We start from the raw sequence: 27890 nt of genomic DNA on the forward strand, positions 1-27890 counted from the left end.
GATCGACCGATATCGGTTTTTCGTTGTGGATACCGATATTTTGGCCATCGCATATCGGTATCGGCCGATATTTTGTACATTTAAAGTTTTGAAAAATAAAGACAATTTTTGACACAAATCTGGTACTGAACATGTTAATTTTTTTTTAATGTTTAATGGCTGGCTGGCTGGAACCTTGTGGTGGGTGGGTGGCTGGCTGGATGGCTGGCTGGCACCCTGTGGTTGGTGGGTGGCTGGCTTGCTGGCACCCTGTGGTGGATGGCTGGCTGGCTGGCACCCTGTGGTGGATGACTGGCTGTCACCCTGTGATGGATGGTTGGCTGTCTGGCACCCGGTGGTGGGTGGGTGGCTGGCACAGGGGCTGTGGGTGGCTGACTGGTACAGGGCCTGTGGGTGGCTGGCTGGTACAGGGCCTGTGGGTGGTTGGCTGTCTGGTACCCTGTGGTGGGTGGCTGGCTGTCTGGCACCCTGTGGTGGGTGGCTGGCACCCTGTTGTCGGTGGGTGGCTGGCACAGGGGCTGTGGGTGGCTGGCTGGCTGGTACAGTGCCTGTGGCTGGCTGATACAGGGCCTGTGCCTGGCTGGCTGGTACAGGGCCTGTGGGTGGCTGGCTGGCACCGGGCTGCTCTGGCTGGGTGTATGGCTGTGATACACTCCCGCAAGACTAGTCCCGACTCCAGACGAGGCTTTACAAGGCAAGGTAGGCGGCCTAAGAAGGCAGAATGACTTTACGAAAATATCGTCAATATCGGTAACTTCCCGGGGCAGATTCTGATCTCTCGGGGAAAGTGCATAATCGGCCCTCGATATATCGGCCTTGCCGATAATCGGTTGATCATTACCACTGACCACCAATGAAAGGGACATTCTTCCACTGATCGCTAATGTAAGGGACATTCTTCCCACTAATCACCAATGTAAGAGACATTCTTCCCACTGACCTCCAATGTAAGGGTCATTCTTCCACTGAGCAGCACCAATGTAGGGGACATTCTTCCACTGAGCACCAATGTAGGGAACATCCTTCCACTGAGCACCAAGGTAAGGGACATTCTTCCACTGAGCACCAAGGTAAGGGACATTCTTCCACTGAGCACCAATGTAAGAGACATTCTTCCCACTAACCTCCAATTTAAGGGTCATTCCTCCCACTGATCACAAATGTAAGGGACATTCTTCCACTGTGCACCGAAGAAAGGGACATTGTTCCACTGAGCACCAATGTAAGGGACATTCTTCCACTGATCACCAATGGAAGGGACATTCTTCCCCATGAATCCCAGTGTAAGGAACATTCTTCCCACTTACCATCAATGTAAGGGGCATTTTTCTCACTTACCATCAATGTAATGGGCATTTTTCTTACTGACGCCTGATGAATTGGTTTTAGTAAGAGTTCCCTGATACCTGAAAATTATTTAAGGGGTTCCTCTGGGATAAAAAAAGTTAAAGGAAAAGTAAGGCCAAAGCTATTTTGGCCCTACTTCTTCTATGGATCACAAAATGCAGTTAGTTCTGCAGTCCTGTGATCTGCCACTCAGCTGATCCAGGCTCTGCAAAGATCCCAACCATATGGTCGGGATCCACAACAATTCCTGACCGGCACCTGGCTCAGCGAGCCGCTGAAAGCCTGAGCCAGCCGTTCCCTCCCCTCCACAGCCCAGCGCTCCAGTGAGTGCTGAAGGGGCAGAACAGAGAGTCAGTGACTGACAGTTCTGGCACTCTGCTTAGAGTGGAGGGAAGAACTGAGCAATCATCGGTGTTTGCAGAATTCTTGGTGCATAGATGGCAGGGGGGACAGATGATTTACATTGTAAACTCCATCATGAAGACATCCATTTACTATAATTGCAGACATTTTTATATTGTAATCTTGGTACAGGTGATACAAATAGGTTTCTAACCTATTATAATTGATCAAACATTTATGTGTCTATATGGCCGCCCACAGTCTACAGACTCCCAACTCCAGGTACCTCCTCCCCTTTTTTTCCCTTTATGACCCATTTACATCTTTTTGGTGCCTAATAGTGTATTATGTTGCACATTAACATGCATTGTGTTAAGGCAGCCTACTGAAATGAATGGGCTGACAGCGCACCCTAAGATGCAAAATATAAGACATGATCCTTGTTTTGCAACACAATGCAGGCGCATTGCCTTAGTGCGGTGGTCTCCAAACTGTGGCCCGGGGGGCTGGATGCGGCCACTGTGCTTAGCCTTATTTGGCTCTTGGGGCACTATTCTCCCACTGATGCAAGACACTATTCCTCCCAATGTAAGTAAAAGACAAAAGTGACCAGCGCTATGGAGTATACGGTGAACAGTGAATAAAATAGTAGGTGTAAGCAGCCAACAACCAAACCCCGAAGGGTTAAGAATAAAGTGAATGTGCAAGGGGGTTGAGACGGCGCTACCTAAAAGTGATCAAGTGCTAATTTAAGTGCAATCATGTGCAAAAACCTCATATATTGAGGGGGGGGGGGGGGTGACACCCACAAAATATAAATTATAGATACCAAAGGTCAAAGTAAGAAACACACTATTGTGTCAATCCAAAACAACCGATTGGATCTGTTAGTGTGTAGTGAAATTTATCCAAAAAGTGCCGGAAGTGCAACAAATAGACAAAACCTGTGCAATAGTGAATTTATTCCAGTATAAAATAATACAGTGTGAACTGGTCAAAATAATAATAAATGGTACATATATATTGATGGTTATAAAAGAAATTCCCGGCGTGGCTCAACACTGATCCGAGGCAGCTTCACCGTGAGTCTATACTATCTTTTGTACTGGCATTTCTACTATATATTGCTTCATGGGGCTCCCCCCTCTCTCCTTTATGTGAGATCACCAGCTTGTGCCTTGCTGGATTGTGGAGAGGAGCCCCGGAATTTACTTCAGCCGGAGCATTTCATTCAACAGGTTGTATATGCTACACCTAGTGGTCTCTTAGGTGAATGCAGCACCTAACCTTTGTGGGATATATCACTTTTGGAATCATTTCCCCACTCTCACCACTTCACCACCAGGAATTTCTTTTATAACCATCAATATATATGTACCATTTATTATTATTTTGACCAGTTCACACTGTATTATTTTATACTGGAATAAATTCACTATTGCACAGGTTTTGTCTATTTGTTGCACTTCCGGCACTTTTTGGATAAATTTCACCACACACTAACAGATCCAATCAGTTGTTTTGGATTGACACAATAGTGTGTTTCTTACTTTGACCTTTGGTATCTATAATTTATATTTTGTGGGTGTCACCCCCCCCCCTCAATATATGAGGTTTTTGCACATGTTTGCAATTTAATTAGCACTTGATCACTTTTAGGCAGCGCCGTCTCAACCCCCTTGCACATTCACTTTATTCCTCCCAATGATACCAATGATGTGGCACTATTCCTCCCACTGATACCAATTATAGGGCACTATTCCTGCCACTTATACCATTGATGTGGCACTATTCCTCCCACTGATACCAATGCTGTGGCACTATTCCTCCCACTGATACCATTGATGGGGCATTATTCCTCCCACTGATACCAATGATGGGGCACTATTCCTCCCACTGATACCATTGATGGGGCACTATTCCTCCCACTAATACCAATGATGTGGCACTTTTCCTTCCATTAATACCATTGATAGGGCACTATTCCTCCCACTAATACCAATGATGTGGCACTTTTCCTTCCATTAATACCAATGATGGGGCACTATTCCTCCACCTTATACCAAATGTGGTGATGTTTACTCCCGCTAATGACAGGAAAATGTCCACTCCTGCTGGCCACAGCCCGGCCTCCCTAAAGTCTGAAGGACAATAAACTGGCCCTTTGTTTGGAAACCCCTGCCTTAGTGCATTGGGTGCCATTTAAAACAAATATGTTGTGGTCACGCATTTAATGCATATTAAATGCGTGACCACAACACATTTGTGTGAATAAGTCCTTAGGGTCAACTCTTCCCTTTCTCTAATTGCCTGCATAGAATGGAGACAACGCGCCACATAGACAGCCAAAAGGATCAAAGAAACCTAGGAATGTGTCTGCTGGGGATGTCAGGCACTGGGAGTACCCAAACATGCCCCAGCTCCCGTCGCAGCAGACTCTATAGAACATAGAGATCATGCAAAAATCACATTGTCTGGGACATTTAATAAAAGTCTGAGGCAGAGGATGTGCCTTTCTGAACTTTATAGATCACAAATATTTTAAAAAGATTAAAATGTAACCATTCTCTAAATGTTTTACATACAGTGCATGTAAAGAGATCAGTGCCATGATAATAATCTGATCAGTGCAAATTAATGTATAAAAAAATCTATTTCTATGAATAGAAGTTAATTCTCTATGTACATAGGGCAGCCATATTTCATTACGTAGTCTTCATAGGGCTGCATTGTGATTGTACAATTCCTTTAAAGACACCCTGTCATCAGCCTGCATACAAGCCTCCTTTGGAGTTCCGCCATTCTTCAGCCAAATGAGTCCTTAAAGAGACCCTGCCACCAATCTACATGAAAGCCTTTTTTTAGGGTTCCACCATTGGTCAGTCAAATTAGCCCTTAAAGTTGCAAGTAAAATAACATTTTAAGCGTTTACTTGTATTTCTTTTCCTAAAGGAGTTTGCATTCACTTGCAATCTGTCGCTGAACTTCCCAGAGAGTTTTACGTCTTTAAGAAGAGTCAATTCCCTAGCATGTCCCCCTCCCTTCTTGCATATCATAGCCCTCTTCTCTTTTGAGAGTCTCTAATTATTTTCTGTGCTGGCCTGGCTCTTCTTCTCCTCCCCTCACCTCTCTACAAAACATTTTATGTACTGTAGCTGCTACAGAAGAAGCTAGAGAGAATACGATAGAGCAGCAATTCTCTACTAGGGTTCCTCCAGAGGTTGATTGGGGTTCCTTGCACTGTGGCTGATTGACATAGTTCTGAGACCACCACCAATTGGCAGAGCCAGCAGCTCTTAGCTGTGTGTATAAGTGGAATTTTGGCAACCACGGTAAAGGAAGCATTCTTCCTACTGGCCAACACTATAAGGGGGCAATGTTTCCATTGACCACCCATAAATTGGCTTTAACAATGGATCCCCAAGACTTGAATTTTGTTTTAGGGGTTCCTTTGAGCTAAAAAGGTTGGGAACAATTGCTAAAGCGTGTCACTTGAGTAATAGCTCTCCATTTGCTGGGGCTGCTGACATTAAATCCAAGATGATGGCAGCACCCAGTAGCAGTTTTAGTGCTTTTGCATATCTATATATAGTCAGGTCCATAAATATTGGGACATGGACACAATTCTAATCTTTTTGGCTCTATACACCACCACAATGGATTTGAAACGAAACAAACAAGATGTGCTTTAACTGAAGACTTTCAGCTTTAATTTGAGGGTATTTACACCCAAATCAGGTGAACGGTGTAGGAATTACAACAGTTTGTATATGTGCCTCCCACTTTTTAAGGGACCAAAAGTAATGGGACATATTAACAATCATAAATCAAACTTTCACTTTTTAATACTTGGTTGCAAATCCTTTGCAGTGAATTTCAGCCTGAAGTCTGGAATGCATAGACATCACCAGAAGCTGGGTTTCATCCCTGGTGATGCTCTGCCAGGCCTCTACTGCAACTGTCTTCAGTTCCTGCTTGTTCTTGGGGTATTTTCCCTTCAGTTTTGTCTTCAGCAAGTGAAATGCATGCTCAATCGGATTCAGGTCAGGTGATTGGCTTGGCCATTGCATAACATTCCACTTCTTCCCCCTTAAAAAAACTCTTTGGTTGCTTTCGCAGTATGCTTCAGGTCATTGTCCATCTGCACTGTGAAGCGCCGTCCAATGAGTTCTGAAGCATTTGGCTGAATATGAGCAGATAATATTGCCCGAAACACTTCAGAATTCATCCTGCTGCTTTTGTCAGCAGTCACATCATCAATAAATACAAGAGAACCAGTTCCATTGGCAGCCATACATGCCCACGCCATAACACTACCACCACCATGCTTCACTGATGAGGTGGTATGCTATATATCATGAGTAGTTCCTTTCCTTCTCCATACTCTTTCCTTCCCATCACTCTTGTACAAGTTTATATTGGTCTCTGTCCATAGGATGTTGTTCCAGAACTGTGAAGGCTTTTTTAGATGTTGTTTGGCAAACTCTAATCTGGCCTTCCCGTTTTTGAGGCTCACCAATGGTTTACATCTTGTGGTGAACCCTCTGTATTCACGCTGGTGAAGTCTTCTCTTGATTGTTGACTTTGACACACATACACCTACCTCCTGGAGAGTGATCTTGATCTGGCCAACTGTTGTGAAGGGTGCTTTCTTCACCATGGAAAGAATTCTTCGGTCATCCAGCACAGTTGTTTTCCGTGGTCTTCCGGGTATTTTGGTTTGCTGAGTTCACCGGTGCTTTCTTTCTTTTTAAGGATGTTCCAAACAGTTGATTTGGCCACACCTAATGTTTTTGCTATCTCTCTGATGGGTTTGTTTTGTTTTTCAGCTTAATGATGGCTTGCTTCACTGATAGTGACAGCTCTTTGTATCTCATATTGAGAGTTGACAGCAACAGATTCCAAATGCAAATAGCACACTTGAAATGAACTCTGGACCTTTTATATTCTCCTTGTAAATGGGATAATGAGGGAATAACACGCACCTGGCCATGGAACAGCTGAGCAGCCAATTGTCACATTACTTTTGGTCCCTTAAAAAGTGGGAGGCACATATACAAACTGTTGTAATTCCTACACCTTTCACCTGATTTGGATGTAAATATCCTCAAATTAAAGCTGAAAGTCTGCAGTTAAAGCACATCTTGTTTGTTTCATTTCAAATCCATTGTGGTGGTGTATAGAGCCAAAAAGATTCGAATTGTGTCAATGTCCCAATATTTATGGACCTGACTGTATATGCAACTACATTAAAAGTGCATATAATCTTATGGGAAGACTGTTGCTTAATGACCTGGTGACAGGGTCTCTTTAAGCCTAACTTCAGGCAGCTAACAATTCTGAAACATTGGGGCCCTTCATACCCAAGCCTAGACATTCCTGTGCCTATGGCCTCATAGTTGTACATCTGCAACGTGAGATCTAAAGCCAGCCATGGATGGATCAAAATTCGGCCCGTTCAGCAGGAACCAGCCGACGTTCGATTCATCTATGGGCAGGCAGGTTGTACTGAAGTTGATCTGTTGCATGGCTTCAGTACAACCAGCCTGTTACATGGGAAAGGCTCCCTGTAATCCCCGTTGGCAGGAGGGATTCCACCATCAACACTGACTGTATTGATGAGGCAGTTCAAGAAATTTCTTTCCTTCAACCTGTAATTGAAATAAATAAAATTGCAAATGTATGGCCTGCCTTAGGCACTGCTTTTTCTGACTGCTTGTCTCTGGAGATTTGGAGCGGGATTTGGAGAGGTCATCACCATGCAGCTCACTGTTCTCCTTCCCGGAGGCTCTGACATTAGGAAGCAAAGCCCTGCGTCTACCAAATGGCCGCCTCCATACACAAACTCAGTACAGAACAAGGAATGGTAGTCCTTTTTTAAATGCCCATAATTTAGCTTTCAAAGGTATTTATTTCAGATTTTTAGATGTACCAATACCTTCTTACATCTGCTCAGAATAATACAAACTGTAAATTACATCTCCACTTATCTCGGCCGTTGTTCTGCAAAGCTGACCATACACGTTACAATCTGATTGTACATTTTCCTAGGAGATGTACCAACAACTACATCAAACAATGGTCTGCTGAACTAAATAGTCATTGAATAAATTATTTGGGTAGACCCCCATCATTACAAATTTTGGCAAATATAATGAAGATTGCACAATCCTGTTGGAACATGCATGGCCAGCTTGTATAGCAAGTATAACTCCAGCCAGAACAGTCTTCATTTTGGAAGCTGTGGGACAATGTCACAACTGTTCTCAAGTTTTTATTGCAGTCTGTGGCCCTATTTGAGATATTTGTCACCATTAACATGGCTGGGAACTTACTGGATCTAAACTAGTAATTATTTTCAGACCACTTTTTAGCGGTACTTGCTCCCACTTCCTCATTCCTCCACTAGGCAAGCATGATATACCATCAGCCCCCCCCCCCCCCCTTCCCACTGCAGCCACACAGCCTCCTGGGATAATGCCACCAATCTCTAGAGGCTACAGGACCAGTCTCCCTGCAGCCTGCATATAGTAGAGGGCTGGCTGTGAGTGATTAGGAACTGATGGCCAGCTCCCGAATCCAAGATGGCGGCAGGGAAGATCAGAAGCCCTACAAAGAATCGGGTGCATGGAATACAGTGCAGGATAAGCCTCCCTGCAATAGGGATATAGTAGAGGGCCAGCTGTGAGTGATCAGGAACTCACAGCCAGTCCCCGAATCCAAGATGGCGGCAGGGAAGATCAGAGGCCCTACAAGGAATCCGGTCCATGGAATACAGTGCAGGATAAGCCTCCTTGCAATAGGGATTTGGTAGGGGACGGCTGTGATTGATCAGGAACTCACAGCCAGCTCCTGAATCCAAGATGGCGGCAGGGAAGATCAGAGGCCCTACAAGGAATTGGGTGCATGGAATGCAGTTCAGGATAAGCCTCCCTGCAATAGGGATATAGTAGGGGACGGCTGTGATTGATCAGGAACTCACAGCCAGCTCCTGAATCCAAAATGGGAGCAGGGAAGATCAAAAGCCCTACAAAGAATTGGTGCATGGAATACAGTGCAGGATAAGCCTCCCTGCAATGTGGATATGGTGGGGGCTGGCTGTGAGCGATTAGGAACTGACAGCCAGCTCCCTAATCCAAGATGGCGGCAGGGAAGATCAGAAGCCCTACAAAGAATCAAGTGTATGGATGCAGTGTAGGATAAGCCTCCCTGCAATAGGGATATAGAAGGGGCGGGCTGTGAGTGATCAGGAACAGACAGCCAGTCCCCGAATCCAAGATGGTGGCAGGGAAGATCAGAAGCCCTACAAAGAATCGGGTGCATGGAATACAGTGCAAAATAAGCCTCCCTGCAGTCGGGATATAGTAGGGTCTGGCTGTGAGCGATTAGGAACTTACAGCCAGCTCCCTAGTCCAAGGTGGCGGCAGGGAAGATCAGAATCCCTACAAAGAGTCAGGTGCAGGATGAGCCTCTCTGCAGTCAGGATATAGTATGGAGCTGGCTGTGAGTAACCAGGAACTGACATCCGGCTCCTGAATCCAAGATGGCGGGAGGGAAGATCAGAAGTTCTTTAAATATCGGGTGCATGGAAGACAGTGCAGAACTTCATGGGCTGATATTAATGTGTCTCTTAAAAGTTGGCAGCTACAGTACTAGTTTTCCCCTAGCTGGGCGACCTTCCTCTTTACTATCTCATAGCTTCTCTCCTTAGTAACAATCGGCATTTTGAAAATAAAGGCTATAGTGAAAGATCTCTCCCAATTCCTTTTTGTTTTTTAATGTAGAAAGGAGTAATACTAGCCCCATCAGGTATGTATTACTGGTTGTGTCCCTTTGAAGATTTGCCCTTGCTTCCTGTCCCAGTGACACTTTGGGGTTGATTTACTAAAGGCAAACAGTCTGTGCACTGCAAGTGCAGTCGCTGTAGATCTGAGGGGAACATGCAAGTGTAGCACTGCCCCCTAGAGGACTGCTGGACATAACATTTTCTGGATTCCCCTGGGTTACCCGTAGCAACTGCTTGCAGAAACTTATCACTTTAAGTACTTGGCTCAGTCAATGATCAGTCCAGTGGATGTTGTTTTGCAGTTTTATTTGGAACTGGGATAGGAGAAGGGATGAGTGGGATAAACCAACTAGTAACTATTCACAGTATCGAGGACAACTGACTTGAGAATGCGGCAAGGCCGCTATTTCACTCTGCCACTGGAATGAAGATAGAATAAATGTTCCTGCTTGTAATTATTTTCAGGGTTATAACTTGGCACCCCCTTTATCTCTCACTGTGTGTGATGACACCTGTCCACTGACTCCCACACTCTGGAGTGGTCCCCTTCCTGGGCAGACCCCCAGGCAAGTTCCTCTGTACTTACGGACACAGACGGTTTTTCCAGAGTCACTGATGCCCTCAACTCCACCAGTCAGCTTCTCCTGGAACTCTGGATTCAGCCACACACTCTGGTTCACCAGTCTGACCGCCTGTGACCATCATCCACTGCTGCAGAAGAGGAGACAGCCGTCACCCTCCTTCTGGGACCTGGCTTCCGGCCCAAAGTCCCCCTGCCTCATGTGCTCCTAACTTTTATACCTTATCCCATAATGCATCACTCTCGATGCCAAACCCATGGGATAGTATCAAAGCCTGTGTGTCATTGGCTGGGTTTCCTCCACTGTCCAACGTGCCACCCCATTGGACACAGTGGGGACACTCCCTCAGCCCAAATGCATCACACATTGAGCACATGGAACAGGCCTGACTACAAATCATGCTCCCTTGACAGGCAGAGGGCTCTCCTGATAAGCAGGCAGAGCCAAAACCTCTCCTACCTAGCACCTATCTAGGAGGGTGCTACACAAACAAAAATAAAAAATCATCATTGCTTGTACATGATTGGATGATAATAAATCAGCAGAGCTTCCCCTCGGATCTAGAGCAACTGCACTTGCAGTGCACAGTATATTTGTCTTTAGAAAATCAACCTCTTCCTCACCAAGTGTGGGGAGGGGATCTCACCAACATGGGAACAGACCACAATAAAAAACTTACCAGAGGTTCTGAATGTTCCCTGCCTGATCCAAACCAACTGGCTGGAGTTACACATTAAAGCCTCCGATTGAACTTGGTAGACAAACAGATGGACTAGCAGCATTGCCACCTTTACAGACATAACACATTTATTATGTATGGAAACCTTCATCCTTATGTTTGGCCTCATGTCTTACTTTTTATAGTTTTCTTTAGTAAAAAAAACAATTTGTGAATCAGGTGCAGTTTCCTACCTGGAGATCCTACCGGTAACATTGCTTCCTGTTGCAGGCTGACAACGCTAAGCCACTGCTTCGTAGATCGCAGCAGTGTTGTCAGCCTGCCATGTGCAGTCCTTCAGCTGGCTGTTGGTAGACAACCCAATGGGCAACTCAAGAATTGAACATGGCACACTGACAACATGGCTGCGATCTATGAAGCAGTGGCCTAGCGTTGTCAGCCTGCAACAGGAAGTGCGGTTACCTGGGAGGATCTTCAGTCAAGAAACTATGTAAGTGATACAGAAAAAAAATGTGCATAAAAAAAAAACTTTGAATGGGGAGGTTGATGTACTAAATCTGGTGCAGTTGTGTGTGGTAGCCAATAACCTTCTAACTTCAAATTGTTCAATTTAGCTTTAACAAAACAAAACCTGAAAGCTCATTGGTTTCTATGCACAGCTGCAGCAGATTTTGTACTCTCCAGTTTTAGTAAAATCAACCCCAGTGAGACAAGAGGCCAAACATGCTGAAAAAGAAACTTAGGGTTTAAGTAAGGAACCTATCAAAGGTTCCTGAACAGAAGTTCACTGATACACCAATTCAATACAATTTTTAATGTGACATTTCTATACTGCTTTATATTACATTCTGCTGGTGAGCACAGCAAAATAGGGTATCTCAGAATGAACAGGCTGCATAGAGTCTGATCCTGGATCAGTTCACATATTGTACTTGTTGTGCTTCATTTTCTCCACAGACTGCTCTCCATCATCCAGTTCCTTCTTCCCCACCATCATCCAGTTCCTTCTTCCCTCCCTTCATCCAGTTCCTTCTTCCCTACCATCATCCAGTTCCTTCTTCCCTGCCTTCATCCAGTTCCTTCTTCCCTACCATCATCCAGTTCCTTCTTCCCTCCCTTCATCCAGTTCCTTCTTCCCTGCCATCATCCAGTTCCTTCTTCCCTCCCTTCATCCAGTTCCTTCTTCCCTACCATCATCCAGTTCCTTCTTCCCTGCCTTCATCCAGTTCCTTCTTCCCTACCATCATCCAGTTCCTTCTTCCCTCCCTTCATCCAGTTCCTTCTTCCCTCCCTTCATCCAGTTCCTTCTTCCCTACCATCATCCAGTTCCTTCTTCCCTGCCTTCATCCAGTTCCTTCTTCCCTACCATCATCCAGTTCCTTCTTCCCTCCCTTCATCCAGTTCCTTCTTCCCTCCTTTCATCCAGTTCCTTCTTCCCTACCATCATCCAGTTACTTCTTCCCTCCCTTCATCCAGTTCCTCCTTCTCTCCCTTCATCTAGTTCCTTCTTCCCTCCCTTCATCCAGTTCCTTCTTCCCTACCATCATCCAGTTCCTTCTTCCCTACCTTCATCCAGTTCCTTCGTCCCTACCTTCATCCAGTTCCTTCTTCCCTACCATCATCCAGTTCCTTCTTCCCTACCATCATCCAGTTCCTTCTTCCCTACCTTCATCCAGTTCCTTCTTCCCTCCCTTCATCCAGTTCCTTCTTCCCTACCATCATCCAGTTCCTTCTTCCCCTATCATCATCCAGTTCCTTCTTCCCTGCCTTCATCCAGTTCCTTCTTCCCTACCATCATCCAGTTCCTTCTTCCCTCCCTTCATCCAGTTCCTTCTTCCCTCCCTTCATCCATTTCTTTCTTCCTTCCCTTCATCCAGTTCCTTCTTCCCTACCTTCATCCATTTCTTTCTTCCCTCCCTTCATCCATTTCTTTCTTCCCTACCTTCATCCAGTTCCCTCTTCCCTACCTTCATCCAGTTCCTTCTTCCCTACCTTTTGATTATGATGAAACGCGTTGGTGGAGAGCAGGATGTAAACCATGGTACAGAAAAATATGAAAACCGCATAAACAGTGAAGGCATTAGAACTAGAGAGGAATATCACACCTCTGACCATTGTTCAAGTCTTTATACATAGCTTGTGCATCCCCTTTAACACGTTGGAAGCTCATCCATCCAGTCACATGAGAGTTAAAAGCACCTATGATATGGCCCTGGATATATTCAAGTCTGGGTCTCTGGAAAGGACACATAAAACCTGGGCCTCAGGGAGCTAAAATTCCAGAAGGAGGCAGGCCCATATCCTAATTATAGCAGCAACAAGATCTTCACGCCAGGGTGGTTTTTCCTGTAGAAGTTTCATGTTGTAACACAATTACATTACATGTCACACTGAAATACCACAGGTAATCAGTAGTTGGCACTGTAGATAAAAATATTACTTTGTTGCAATACCACAGCCAATCAGTACGTGGCGCTGAAGGTAAAAATATTACCATATTGCAATACCATAGCTAATCCGTAGGTGGCACTGAAGGTAAAAATATTACCATATTGCAATACCATAGCTAATCCGTAGGTGGCACTATAGATCAAACATTAAAATCCAGGCTATGGTCGGAGTGACTGGAGGTCAGAAGCCGACTTCAAGTAGTTATACCACAGCTCTAGGCAAGCTTATTATTAATTAAGGTTTCTTCAAAAATATTTTTCTCTATATAGCTCTATACTGCAAACTAAAAAGCAATGAGATGCTCTATCAGCCTTCTCTAGGAATGCGCCATCGGCCATCCAAATTAGTCTATAAAGAGACCCTGTCACCAACTAAAAGTAAAAAATAAAACTCATCAAAAGACCAGAAAAATCTTAGTTCGTTCGTTTTTTCCTTTCCATAAATTTGAATACCCCAGGAGGGGGTCAAATCTCTAGCACAGCCCCCACCCCTCCTTTCATGTTCTAACTCTCCCCTCTTCTGGTAGTGCTTGTGTTGGCCTAGCTGGTCAACCCATCCCCTCTCTACATAACCTTTTATGTATCGGCCAGGGTAAGGCTACCTCTTCAGGTAGTGCCTGTGCTGGCCCAGGTCCTCCACCCCTCCCCTCATCTTTCTACATAAGCTTTGACGTCGCTGCCAGGGTTGGATCAAAGGGTAATACTATAAAGAAGTCATTCTCTCCTCCAAAGGTTGCTAGAGGTTCCATGAGCTGTGCCTGACATCCCATCTGATGGCATCTGGCATTGTGGGGCCAACGCCACTTGGCAAAGCCAAAACAGGGCCAATGATCTTTAATAGTTATCTCTAAGGTTGGCATTCGGACCACCACAGTAAGGGTTGCATCCATTCTATTGACCACCGCCAGATTAAGGGGAATTTTTCCCATTGACCTCCCCCCCATGAACTGGTTTTAGTAAGGGTTCCCTGAGATTTAAAAAATGTTTTAGGGGTTTTTTTTGGGAAAGGCTTCTACGGAGTCTCGGCTCTGAATCTGCTGGAGCTGCTGACATCACATCCAAGATGGCAGCACCCAGTAGCACTTTTAGGGGATTCCGCCAGGGGTAACAAGCTTAACTACTTAAGCCCCGGAAGATTTTACCCCCTTCCTGACCAGGGGGTATTTTGCGATTAGGAACTGCGTGACTTTAACGGACGATTGCGCGGTCGTGCGATGCTGTACCTAAACGAATTTGACGTCCTTTTTTCCCCACAAATAGAGCTTTCTTTTGGTGGTATTTGATCAACTGTGCGATTTTGTGATCATGCGCTATAATCAAAAAAAGAGCGACAATTTTGCAAAAATAACAATATACCGTATTTCACATTTTTTCATATGAAATTACCCCCCAAAAAAATGTAAAAATCAAATTTTTTAAAAATGTTGGGCCAATTTGTTTTCTGCTACATATGTTTGGTTAAAAAAAATCACAATCAGCGTATTTTGATTGGTTTGTGCAAAAGTTATTGCGTTTACTAACTAAGGGAAAGGTTTTTGTCATTTTTGTTGTTTTTTTTTTAACGAGTAATGGCGGCGATCTGCGATTTTTTTTTGTGGGACTGCGACATTGCGGCGGACAGATCGGACCCTTGACTGACATTTTTGACACTTTTGGGGGTACCAGTGACATTACTACAGTAATCAGTGCTATATATATGCACTGTTACTGCAAAAATGACACTGGCAGGGAAGGGGCTAACTTTATTGGAGAGGGAGGGGTTAAGTGTGTCCCTAGGGGCGTGTTTCTTACTGTCATTGGATGTGGCTGTGTGTGTAACAGCAGAGATCAACGGTCCTACATAGCAGGACCGTATGATCGGTGTTTTTACACAAGGCAGAATGACAGGCGGCTTTGTTTACATTAGCCGCCTTCCTTTCTCCCTCACCACCTGACGATCGCGAGTGACCGGCGGACATCGGGTCCGCCGGTCACACGCGCGGGCTTTCTACTGAACGAGCGGGGGCGGGAGCGCGCCTCCGGCGGCGCGTGCTCGCCCCCTATTGGCTCCAAGGCTAGTGATGTACCGGTACGTCACTTTGCCTGGGAGGGGCTGACCGCCGCCGTATATAGTCGGGCGGCGGACGGCAAGTAGTTAAGAAAGGACGCAAGAAATTTTTAACCACTCCAAAAGAGTCAGTTCCTTAACACAGCCCCATCTGTCCTTGCACCTCATAGCCTTCTCCTCTTCTGGGAGTGTCTAATTACTGTCTGGGCATGCTTAGCTCCTTTGTCCTTCCCTTCAGCTCCATACATACCAATTTATGTAGCTGTCAGGGAAGCTATGAGGTTGAGTCTGCTGGGGCTGCTGACATCACATCCAAGATGGCGGCATCCAGTAGCACTTTTAAGGGTTCCTCTGGTGTAACAAGCTTAAGAAAGGCTTCTAGAAATTTTGACCACTCCAGGAGAGTCAGTTCCCTAACACAGCCTCCCCCCCCCCCTTCCTCGCACCTCATAGCCTTCTCCTCTTCTGGAAGTGTCTAATTACCATCTGGGCTGGCCCAGCTCCTCTGCCCCTCCCTTCAGCTCCGTACATAACATTTTATGTAGCTGCCAGGGAAGCTATGGGGTTGAGTCTGCTGGGGCTGCTGACATCGCATCCAAGATGGCGGAACCCAGCAGCAGTCTTAGGGCTTTTGGATATCTACATAAGGTAGTCAATTTCATGCCTTTAATACATTAAGTGCTCATAAAATCTTACGGGAAGGTTTTTGCTGCAGCTACTGACAACACATCCAAGACGGTGACACCCAATAGCGCTTTTAGGGGATTCCTCTTGGGGTAACAAGCTTAAGAAAGGCTGCTAGAAATTTTGACTACCCCAGAAGAGTCAGTTCCCTAACACAGCCCCCCCTCCTTGCACCTCATAGCCTTCTCCTCTTCTGGGAGTGTCTACGCTGGCCCAGCTCCTCTGCCCCTCCCTTCAGCTCCATACATAACATTTTATGTAGCTATGGGGTCGAGTCTGCTGACATCACATCCAAGATGGCGGCACCCAGTAACACTTTTAGGGGATGCTCTGGTGTAACAAGCTTAAGAAAGGCCGCTAGAAATGTTGACTACTCCAGAAGAGTCAGTTCCCTAACACAGCCTCCCCCCTTCCTTTCACGTCATATGCCTCTCCTCTTCGGGGGATTTCTAATTACTGTCTACGCTGGCCCAGCTACTCTGCCTCTCCCTCCACTTCCCTACATATCCTGTTATATGGCTGCCAGGGGTTGAGTCTGCTTAGGCTGCTGATATCACATCCAAGATGGCGGCACCCAGCAGCGGTCCTAGGGCTTTTGATATCTACACGAGGGAGTCAATATCATCACTAAAATATGTTAAGTGCTTATAGAATCCTATGGGAAGTTTGTGTCGGTCTGGAGACAGGGTCTCTTTAAATGCAACAGTAAAAAGCCATGTTTGGAGTAGCTGAGCAAGAACAAGGCATGCTGGGACTTGTAGTTTGTAGACAGCTGATGTCTTCTGCTGTAATATGGGATATAATGTACCCGGCATTGTTTTCATACATTTATTGGATGTTGCATCAAGAAACCAATTAAGGTTTCGACAGATTTCCCATCAGCTCCTCTACGGTGAACCTTCGAAAGACGATCTTTTCACAAGCGTCTATGCCGCACTCGAAGAGGCATCCAAACACATGCGTGCCCTGGCAGACGGCTAGGTCAGAGTACCCGCTGGGGCCTTGGTTAATGATCCATGGTTGGTTCCAACCAGCGGGCAGCAGTGGAGATTTGTTTAGGTAGATCCCCAAGTCAACCCTTTTATGGTTGCTTGTTGGGTGGGAGTAGAGCAGCCAAGACTGAGCACGTTTCTCAAAGCAAGTCTGGTCTCTGCCATCCAGGTCATCTGCCTCTTGGTGGATCTCCAAGGGCTGGTAGCTCACCACGCTGCCCTGGCACCCATGGGGTGGTTCGCAAAGGTTCCTGCAGAAATGAGAACTATCGAACCCCATGGCCTGGTCACTGCTGGTAGCCTCTACCCGGAAGTGCTTGTTTGTCCGGGCGCTACAATACAAGACATCGGGACCGTTGCTGCAGGCCACGTCTGCCACCTCGCACTCGCCGGTCTGCTGTTCCCATATGGTGCTGCCCTTGTGCCAGCTCTTACCATGGTCATCGCTGTAGAAAATGAAGGAGTGAGGCTTGGTTCTCCATGGAACGGGTAGACCGCAGACACGGGAGTGGATGTAGTAGAGGTAGGCCGGCACTACCAGCCTTCCCGATGGGGACTGGATCCCGTGACCCGGCCCAACGGCCATGGTGGCACAGTTCTTTATGTCCCTGGCCAGAACTTCCTCCGTCACGTCCACTAGGGAGCTCCAGGATTTGCCGTAGTCGGTGCTGGTGACATAGCAGATTCGGGCAGCGTTTTTGCCGGTAACGATCTGCCACATTTCTGAGCAGTTTGTCCGGATGCAGACGAAGAAAAGGAAGACGGTTTTGGTGTCTTTGTCATACACCGGGCACGGGTTCATGGTACGGTGGTCCAGTAGCTTGGCATGTCTCACGGCAATCATGTTTTCCCACTGGAAGAAGAAAATGAAAATATTTTATTTCAGCCAAAAAAATCATTCAGTTTAACCTCTGACCCGCTCACCAAGAAGTACAGCAAGCGGGCGGCACAGCCGGGCATCGCCCACCTACCCCGTGCGTCACAGTGTACTTCCTGGTTTGGCGGCTTGCGTGCACACTCCCCCCTGCGGACTCGTGTTGCGATTGGACACAGCACGTGTTTGGCAGCAGATTTTAGCCAATGAATTCAGCCGAAACCTGCTGATCGCTGTGGCCAATCACAGTGCAGAGTTCTGTGTTTACAAACACACACAACTCTGTGTACGGAGAACAGCGATCTGGCTGTTTCTTCTCTCTAAGTCCCCGTTCACACTGGGGTGACGCTACTTTGCCGGGCGACCTCATAGGTCGCGGCGCGCTGCTCGCACCGCGACCTCGGAGCGGCCGGCACGGACTTCATAACATTGAAGTCTATGCAGGTTGCTCCGGGTCGCCCCAAAGAAGCTCCGGACCCTTTTTCTAAGTCGGAGCGACTTGTGTCGCTCCTATTATAACGGGTCCGCAGCTTCCCTATGGAAGGTGACCTACGGCGACCTGTCAGGCGACCAGGTCGCCTGACAGGTCGCCCCAGTGTGAACGGGGGCTGAAAAGCAGGGGAAAAAAAATAGCCAGATTAGTAAGTAAAAGCAGAACACATTACACATTGTTAGGCACACAGTTAGGCCCGGTCCTTAAGGGGTTATTTCTGACACTTGTTGTTTACAAGCTAAAATCGGTTTTATTTTGCTAGAAAACTACTTAGAACCCCCACACATTATATATTTTTTTTTAGCAGAGACCCTAGAGAATAAAATGGAGATCATTGCAATAATTTTTATCACACCGTATTTGCGCAGCGGTCTTCCAAACACCAATTTTTTTGAAAAAAATTCACTTTTTTTAATAAAAAAAATAAGAAAACAGTGAAGTCAGCCCAATTCTTTTCTATAATGTGAAAGATAAGGTTATGCCGAGTAAATAGATACCCAACATGTCATGCTTCAAAATTGCGCACGCTCGTGGAATGGCGACAAACATTGGTACTTAAAAATCCCCATAGGCGACACTTTAAAAATTTCTACAGGTTACCAGTTTAGAGTTACAGAGGAGGTCTAGGGTGCAAATTATTGCTCTCGCGCTATCGATCACGGCGATTCCTCACATGTGTGGTGTGTACTTGCGTATCCGTTTGCTTCTGCGTGCGAGCTAACGGGGCAGGGCGCTTTAATTTTTTAATTTTTTCCTTATTTATTTTATTATTTTTTATTTTTACACAATTTTTTATTTATTTTTTTAATGTTTGATCATTTTTTATTCCTATTACAAGGAATGTAAACATCCCCTGTAATAGAAATAATCATGACAGGTCCTCTTTATTGTGAGATCTGGGGTCAAAAAGACCTCACATCTCACATCTACACTAAAAACAAAAAAAATATATATATTTTTTCATGCTGAAAAAAAATTGGCTCTTTAAATCGGTTGCTAGGAGACGACGTTTGATGTCACTCCGATCCTCCAAGATCACCATCTTGCCCTCACTCGACTTCCTGTCTGTGAGGAGCGCGGCCCGGATCGTATTCCTGGCTGCCGGCGGCTCCGGTAAGCGGGGAGAAAACTACCAGGAAGCGGCGGGAGGGGGGGGGGCACCTCTTCTGCTGTACCGTAAAGGTGATTCCACGGTGAATCCGCTGCTGGGACCACCCTTATCTGAAAGAGGACCGCCCGCCGTTTTGAAAAATACCAGGGTTATGGCAGCTATCTGCTGCCATAACCCTGGTATTTAGCGTCAAAATACCAGCTTAAATCGACGGTGGGCGGTCGGTAAGTGGTTTATTTGCCCCAAGATGTTAACCCCTTCCCAGCCAGTGTTATTAGTACAGTGTCGATGCACAGGATTATCACTAATCACTGTATTAGGGTCACTAGCGATGTCAGTGTCAGTAAGTGACCCTCGCAGCCAGTGCTAACCTATCACAGCCCTACTATAGGTCGCTGATCGCCGCCATTACAGTATAGCGTCATAGCTAGGTAAATTCCAGTACAGCCACAGGCACAGCCAGGCAACACGACGGACCTATACACTGTGGTAAAATCCTGGCTTAGCGCTATGCGGGTGTGTGTGCGCCCCCTGCTGACCTTTGTTGAGATTCGACACAGCACAAGTTTGTCAGCAAGTCACAGCCAATGATTTTGGCTGTATACCTGCTGATCAGCTGTGGCCAATCACAGCACAGAGTTCTGTGTTTACAAAATGCACAGAACAATGATCTGGCTGTTTCTTCTCCCTGAAATCAACTCTTGAGTTCAGGGAGAAGAGACCGCCAGATCCTGTGAGTAAAATCAGCATATATAGATTTTTTAGGCACGCAGGTAACCCCTTATTGCCCTTCTGATTGTCCCTTTTGCCCATTAGTGTCATTAGTACAGTGTAGAGCAGGGGTCTTCAAACTACGGCCCTCCAGCTGTTCAGGAACTACAATTCCCATCATGCCTAGCCATGTCTGTGAATGTCAGAGTTTTACAATGCCTCATGGGATGTGTAGTTCCGCAACAGCTGGAGGGCCGTAGTTTGAGGATCCCTGGTGTAGAGTATTATCACTGATCACTGTATTAGTGTCACCAGCGATGTCGGTGTCAGTCAATTAGTGTCCCTCTCAGCCAGTGTCAGTTAGCGCCAGATTGCCCACCACCCTATCATGGGCTGATCACCACCATTACAGTATAGCGTCTATAGCTGTGTAATTTCCAGTATATATCCCATAGTCTGTAGATGCTTTACCTTTCACACAGACCAATCAGTATACACTTCTTGGGATTTTTTTTTTTTTACCAAAGACATGTAGCAGAATTCATATTCATTTTATTTTTTTAATGGATACATTTTATAACAGAAAGTAAAAAAAAAAAATATGACTGACACCACCCATCAAGGAATTTCGATTTTTGCTTAACTCCTCCCAAGAACCAGCCCACTGCTTGCTTCAAGACTGAGGACTCGGGAAAGGAGTCTAAGACTAGGAAGCTATATACAGCACCTTGCTGGCTCCTCCCATCAGCCATGATCTGCCTTTATTGCCTGAAAAAAAAAGCGCAGAGACCCAGTGATGACATCACTGATTCTAACAAAGAATGTAGAGATAATGGAAAGGTTTCATTAAAAGCTTCCGAACCGCCCATCGCACATTTACTGCAGCGGGGGCCCTCCTGCGCGAACCGACATAGCCCTACGTCAGGGGGGGGGGGGGGGGGGCGCACGCGCCACCGCCGGTACGCTACCGCCCCCCACCAGGCAGCGGGGATGCAGATACACAGGGCCAGCAGCTGCGATTGCCGCTGGGCACCCAGCGATCGTTCCCCGCTGACAGAGGACGGTCGGCTCTTGTAAACACAGCCGACCATTCTTCTCTCTGAAATGATCATAGAGCGCCTGTGATCCTTCTATATAGGATCACATGTCTCTATGATCATTTCACAAGCCCCGCCCCCATACAGTTAGAAAACACCCCCTAGGCTCACACTTAACCCTTTGATCACCCACAGGGTTAACCCCTTGATCACTAATAAAGTTAACCCCTTCCCCTGCCAGTGTCATTATTACAGTAGCAGTGCATATTGTTAGCACTGATTACTGCAGTAATGTCACTGGTCCCCCCCAAAAGAGTAAAAAATGTCAGTTAGGGGTCGGATCTGTCCGCCGCAATGTCGCAGTCCCACAAAAAAAAAAAAATCACAGATCACCGCCATTACTAGTAAAAATAAATAAATAAATAAAAATGACATAAATCTTTCCCCTAGTTTGTAGACATGATAACTTTTGCGCAAACCAATAAAATACGCTTATTGGGATTTTTTTTTTTTACCACAAATATGTAGCAGAAAACAAATTGGCCTAAAATGATGAAACATTTTGATTTTTGAAATTGTTTTTTTTTTTTTTTTTTTTTTTTTAGGAATGTTATATAGCAGAAAGTGAAAAATATTGTTTATTTTTTTTTTTCCCCAGAAAAGTCGCTCTTTTATTGTTTATAGCGCAAAAAAGAAAAATCGCAGAGGTGATCAAATACCACCAAAAGAAGAAAGCTCTGTTTGTGGGAAAAAAAAGGACAGTTCCGAAAAATTCACAAAAAAATGGCCTGGTCATTAACCGGTTGCCGACTGCCCACAGTATATTTACTGCGGCAGTCAGCCCCGGCCAGGCAGAGTGACGTAGATCTCCGCTTTAGAGCCAATAGCGGGCGAGCGGGCGCCCGCCTCGGCTCGTTCACGGAGGAGTGCAGGAGTGTGACCGGCGGACCCGATGTCCGCCGGTCACACTACGATCGTCGGTGGAACGGGAGAAAGGCAGAGCGGCTTATGTAAACAAGCCGCCTGTCATTCTGTGTAAAAATGCAGATCAGACGGTTCTACTATGTAGGACCGTTGATCTCTGTTCCTACACCAGTAGCCATGTCCAATCACAGTTAGAATCACGCCCCTAGGACACACTTAACCCCTCCCTGTCCAATATAGTTAACCCCTTCCCTGCCAGTGTCATTTTTGCAGTAACAGTGCATATATATAGCACTGATTACTGCAGTAATGTCACTGGTAACCCCAAAAGTGTAAAAAATGTCAGTCAAGGGTCCGATCTGTCCGCCGCAATGTCGCAGTCCCGCAAAAAAAAAAAAAAAATCGCAGATCGCCACCATTACTCGTTAAAAAAAAAAAAAAAAACACCAAAAATGACAGAAATCTTTCCCTTTGTTAGTAAACGCGATAACTTTTGAGCAAACCAATCAAAATACGCTTTTTGTGATTTTTTTTACCAAACATATGTAGCATAAAACAAATTGGCCGAAAATGTTAAAAAATTTTGATTTTTACTTTTTTTTGAGGGGGAATTTCATATAAAAAAAATGTGAAAAATATTGTTATTTTTGCAAAATTGACGCACTTTTTTTGTTTATAGCGCATGATCAAAAAAAAAAAAATTGCACAGGTGATCAAATACCACCAAAAGAAAGCTCTGTTTGTGGGAAAAAAAGGACGTCAAATTCGTTTAGGTACAGCGTCGCACGACCGGGCAATTGTCCATTAAAGTCACGCAGTAAAAAAAAAAAAAAAAAATCGCAAAAAACCCCCTGGTCAGGAAGGGGGTAAAATCTTCCGGGGCTTAAGTGGTTAAAGAGGTTGTAAACCCACCTCACAAACTTTTACCTATAGGTGCTATAAATATCTCCCAAACTTGCACCGTTTAGGAGATATTTAGAGTGCATACTGCCGATGACGTCATCGGCGCAGGCGCTCTGAAGGAACGGCCACCCGTGCCGTTTCTTCAGAGCTCAGTGCCGTGAACGGCGGCTCCCGCGCGCAGGCGAGGGAGTGATGTAATCGCGCCTCCAGCCAATCAGATGGCCGGAGGACGCAAACCCGGAAGCAGGACAGCCGGACATGTCGCCGTCCTGTCGCTGAGGTGGCGGCACGGCGGGGGCTTCGTTTTAAGGTAAGTACTACATAATGAGCTAGTATGCGATGCATACTAGCTCATTATGCCTTTCTCTTTACAGGGCTTTTTTTTTTCTCGGTTTTTTTGGGGGACTTTACTTCCTCTTTAAGGGGGAAAATCCTTTCCGGTCCAGAAGTGGTTAAAAAAAAAAAATCATTAGCATGTTGATGAAGGGAAAGGAAGGAACCAGGGAGGTCAAAATATAAACAGATTAACCACTTCTGGACCGGAAGGATTTCCCCCTTAATGACCAGGCCTTTTTTTGTGAATTTTTCGTAACTGGGTTACTTTAACGGACAATTGCGCGGTCGTGCGATGCTGTACCCAAATGAAATTGACGTCCTTTTTTTCCCACAAACAGAGCTTTCTTTTGGTGGTATTTGATCACCTGTGCGATTTTTATTTTTTGCGCTATAAACAAAAAAAGAGCGACAATTCTGAAAAATATATAAATAAATATTTTTCACTTTCTGCTATATAACATTCATAATACAAAAAAAATGTAAAAATCTAATTTTTTCATCATTTTAGGCCAATTTGTTTTCTGCTACATATTTTTGTTAAAAAAAAAAAATCCCAATAAGCGTATTTTGATTGGTTTGCGCAAAAGTTATTGCGTCTACAAACTAGGGGAAAGATTTATGTCATTTTTATTTTTAATTTTTTTTACTAGTAATGGCGGCGATCTGCGATTTTTAGCAGGACTGCGACATTGCGGCGGACAGATCGGACCCTTGACTGACATTTTTGACACTTTTGGGGGTACCAGTGACATTTCTACAGTAATCAGTGCTATAAATATGCACTGTTACTGTAATAATGACACTGGCAGGGAAGGGGTTAACCCAAGGGCGATCAAAGGGTTAAGTGTGTACCTAGGGTTTTTTTCTAACTGTGTGGGCTTATTGGATCAACACAGAGACCTGTGATTCTAAATAGGAGGAACACAGGAGCCCTGTGATGATAACTGACAGAACAATGGTCTGCAGGATTGCTCTTACAAGCAGTGGGGGGGGGGGGGGGGGGTCAATGGGGTCATTTTTTAAAAAACAAAAAGCGTTCAAAAACACCGATCTTGGTGTGATCAAGTGCAGTGGAGGGATTTGAGGTCTTTTATACCCCAGATCTCTCCATAAAGAGTACCGGTCACATGCCTAAGGCCCCGTTCACACTGGGGCGACGCTACTTCCCGGGGCGACCTCACAGGTCACGGCGCGCTGCTCGCACCGTGACCTCGGAGCGGCCGGCACGGACTTCATAACATTGAAGTCTATGCAGGTCGCCCCAAAGAAGCTCCAGACCCTTTTTCTAAGTCGGAGCGACTTGTGTCGCTCCTATTAGAACGGGTCCACAGCTTCTCTATGCCAGACGGCCTACGGCGACCTGTCAGGCGACCAGGTCGCCTGACAGGTCGCCCCAGTGTGAACGGGGGCTAATGCTACAGAAATAAAAGTGATTGAAGAAAAAAAAATTAAAGCAACAGTGTAAAAATAAAATAAATTAACCCCTTTCCCTCCAGAATGTGTGCCTAGCCAGTGTTTTCTAACAGTGTGGGAGGAGCTTTTACTTGAGGAAGGCATTGGTCCATGTCCCTGCTTTGCAGAGACACAGGATCCATAGACAGACCGCCGTTCTGCTTCTCTGCCTAATGATCGGCGGGTGCCAGCAGACATCGAGTTCCTGGTACCCACAGATCAGCTCCCGCTGTATCTAATCAGAGTGAGAGCGGGTTGCCAGCAGCTTGCATGCCCGCCCCAGACCCCAAAGTGTCGGATCACGTACTAAGTATGTGATCCGGCGCCGAGCGGCCGCCCTGCCGCAGTATGCGAGTAGCGACCACTCACACAACCCGAGCGCGCGATCCTGGAAGAATCGGGGGAATATGGAAGCCCTCTCAGTGGTGACAGCGCACCACTAGGAGGCTTCATTCCCAGCTAAATATTTCATAATGTGCTAGTATGTGATGTGTGAGGCTTCAGTAACAGCCAATCCTGACGCATTTCGTCATCGGTCTGGTCTTCCCAGGGGCAGGTATCTAACATTCAGCCTGCCCCCTGGGAAGACATCCCCGATGACGAAACACGTCAGGATTGGCTGTTACTGAAGATCTCACGCTTGCTTAGCCATTACTCACGTCAGTATATTTACTGCTGCAGTCAGCCGCTCCTGGGCAAACCGATGTAGTACTACGTCGCTCGCCCAGGAGCCTGTAGGGGGCGAGCGCGCACCGCCGGAGCTGCGCTCCCGCCCCCGCTCGTTCACGGGCATCCCCGCGCGAGTGACCGGCGGCTCCGATGTCCGCCGGCCACTCGCGATCTCCCTCAGGAGAGGGAGAAAGGCAGGCGGCTGATATAAACACAGCCGTCTGTCATTCTCCCTGGTGTAAGTGCAGAGACTATACGATCCTGCTATGTAGGATCGTATGTCTCTGTGGTTACATCACAAGCCACGCCCCCCCCCACAGTTAGAATCACACCCCTGGGGATACATTTAACCCACTGATCACCAATAAAGTTAACCCCTTCCCTGCCAGTGTCATTTTGACAGTAACAGTGCATATTTATAGCACTGATTACTGTAAAAAATTTCACTGGTACCCCCAAAAGTGTCAAAAATGTCAGTTAGGGGTCCGATCTGTCCACTGCAATGTCGCAGACCAGCAAAAAAAAAAAAAAAAAAAGAAAAAAAAAAAAAAAAACCGCAGATCGCCGCCATTACTCGTTAAAAAAAAAATGACAAAAATCTTTCCCGTAGTTAGTAAACGCAATAACTTTGGCGCAAACCAATCAAAATACACTTATTGCATTTTTTTTTTACCAAACATATGTAGCATAAAACAAACTGGCCTAAAATGTTAAAAAATTTTGATTTTTACATTTTTTTGGGGGGGAATTTCATAAATGTGATAAATATTGTTATTTTTTCAAAATTGTCGCTCTTTTTTTTTGTTTATAGCGCAAAAAGTAAAAATCGCACAGGTGATCAAATACCACCAAAAGAAAGCTCTGTTTGTGGGGAAAAAAAGGACGTCAATTTAATTTGGGTACAGCATCGCACGACCGCGCAATTGTCTGTTAAAGTCACGCAGTGCCGAATCGCAAAATAGGTCCTGGTCTTTGAGCAGCTAAATCCTCCGGGGATAAAGTGGTTAATATCCATTGTTTCTTGACAATGGGAATCGAATGCATAAACATGAAATATTGCAGACAATTGGCATCAGTCATGAATATTTCATGTTTATGCGTTTAATAATTGGCCAATTTGTCACGTTGCATTGTATTTTCTGTGAAATATATGAGCGTAAATTTATTTTTTTTTGGGGGGGGGGTGGATCTTAGGTGAGTTCCCACACTTTTTTCCCCCAGGACTTGACCCCTGGTTACATGTGAACAAAAAGTGCCAGAAAAGGCCTGGAGCTGAAGTGGATAGTTTAGCAAAGAGAACGCAGGCAGGGGTGACAACACTTCTTGGTATGTCACTGCTGCAGAGGCCGTGTTGTCAGCTCAGACAGGAAGTTAGGAGTTCCCTGACTTCCTAGCAGATCAGGAATATAAAAATCGATGGCAATTTCCCTGAATTGGATTGGATTGTCCTGCTGTGTTTATTACCATTTACCTGACCTGAGTCCAGATAATAAGAACATACCTGCAGAGTCCCATGAGCCTCCACTCCTCTCCTCATCACCAGGTACAGAGCGTCCTGATCCCGGGGGGACGACCGCTTCTCCGCAAACGCCAAAAACACTGAGGGCTCCTCGATGTAGAGGAGGGCCGGGATCCGGTACGTCACCCCGCAGGGCTCACGCTGGAACAGTGTACACGGGTCCGGTACTGCCGCCTCCGCCATGGTGTACCTGAAGAACATCACATCAATCTATGCACCACAGGAGCTTACACTCTAATATCACCCCCCCCCCTCCCCATTCTATATTTATACAGCTCTGACATATAACGTAATAAAGTACAAAAAATGAGCCAGAGCAGCTTACACTCTAATATCTCACAATACACTATTATATATATATATATATATTATTATATACACTATTATATATATATATATATATATATATATATATATATATATATATATATATATATATAGTGTATATAATAATATATATATATAATAGTGTATATAATAATAAATATATAATAGTGTATATAATAATATATATATATATAATAGTGTATATAATATATATATATATATATATATATATATTAGTGTATATAATAATAAATATATAATAGTGTATATAATAATATATATATATATATATATATATATATATATATATATATATATATAATAGTGTATATAATAATAATATATATATATATATATATATATATATATATATATATATATATATATATATATAATAGTGTATATAATATATATATATATATATATATATATATTAGTGTATATAATAATAAATATATAATAGTGTATATAATAATAATATATATATATATATATATATATATATATAATAGTGTATATAATAATAATATATATATATATATAATAGTGTATATAATAATATATATATATATAAAATTATATACACTATTATATATATATATATATATATATATATATATATATAT

At 44.9% G+C, this 27890-nt stretch overlaps 1 protein-coding gene across 1 annotated transcript; it reads right to left on the minus strand.

The window, feature by feature from the left end:
* Positions 1-16489: 16489 nt before the first annotated feature.
* NEU3 (neuraminidase 3) lies at positions 16490-27124 on the minus strand. The gene is made up of 2 exons (XM_082247821.1): positions 26920-27124; positions 16490-17761 (listed from the first exon to the last, which is right to left on the minus strand). The coding sequence occupies exons 1-2, from the start codon at positions 27118-27120 to the stop codon at positions 16772-16774; spliced, it is 1191 nt and encodes a 396-aa protein (XP_082103947.1). The 5' UTR covers positions 27121-27124; the 3' UTR covers positions 16490-16771.
* Between the last annotated feature and the right edge of the window lie 766 nt (positions 27125-27890).

This window comes from Pelophylax lessonae (assembly GCF_965119305.1).
Source record: "Pelophylax lessonae genome assembly, chromosome: 2".
NCBI lineage: Eukaryota > Metazoa > Chordata > Amphibia > Anura > Ranidae > Pelophylax > Pelophylax lessonae.

Excerpts from the sequence above, each read along its gene's own strand:
- NEU3 (XM_082247821.1), bottom strand. The coding sequence starts at position 27,120 with ATGGCGGAGGCGGCAGTACCGGACCCGTGTACACTGTTCCAGCGTGAG. Across the intron at positions 17,762-26,919 it reads AGGCTCATGGGACTCTGCAG|TGGGAAAACATGATTGCCGT; the intron begins GTATGTTCTTAT and ends TTCTTCTTCCAG.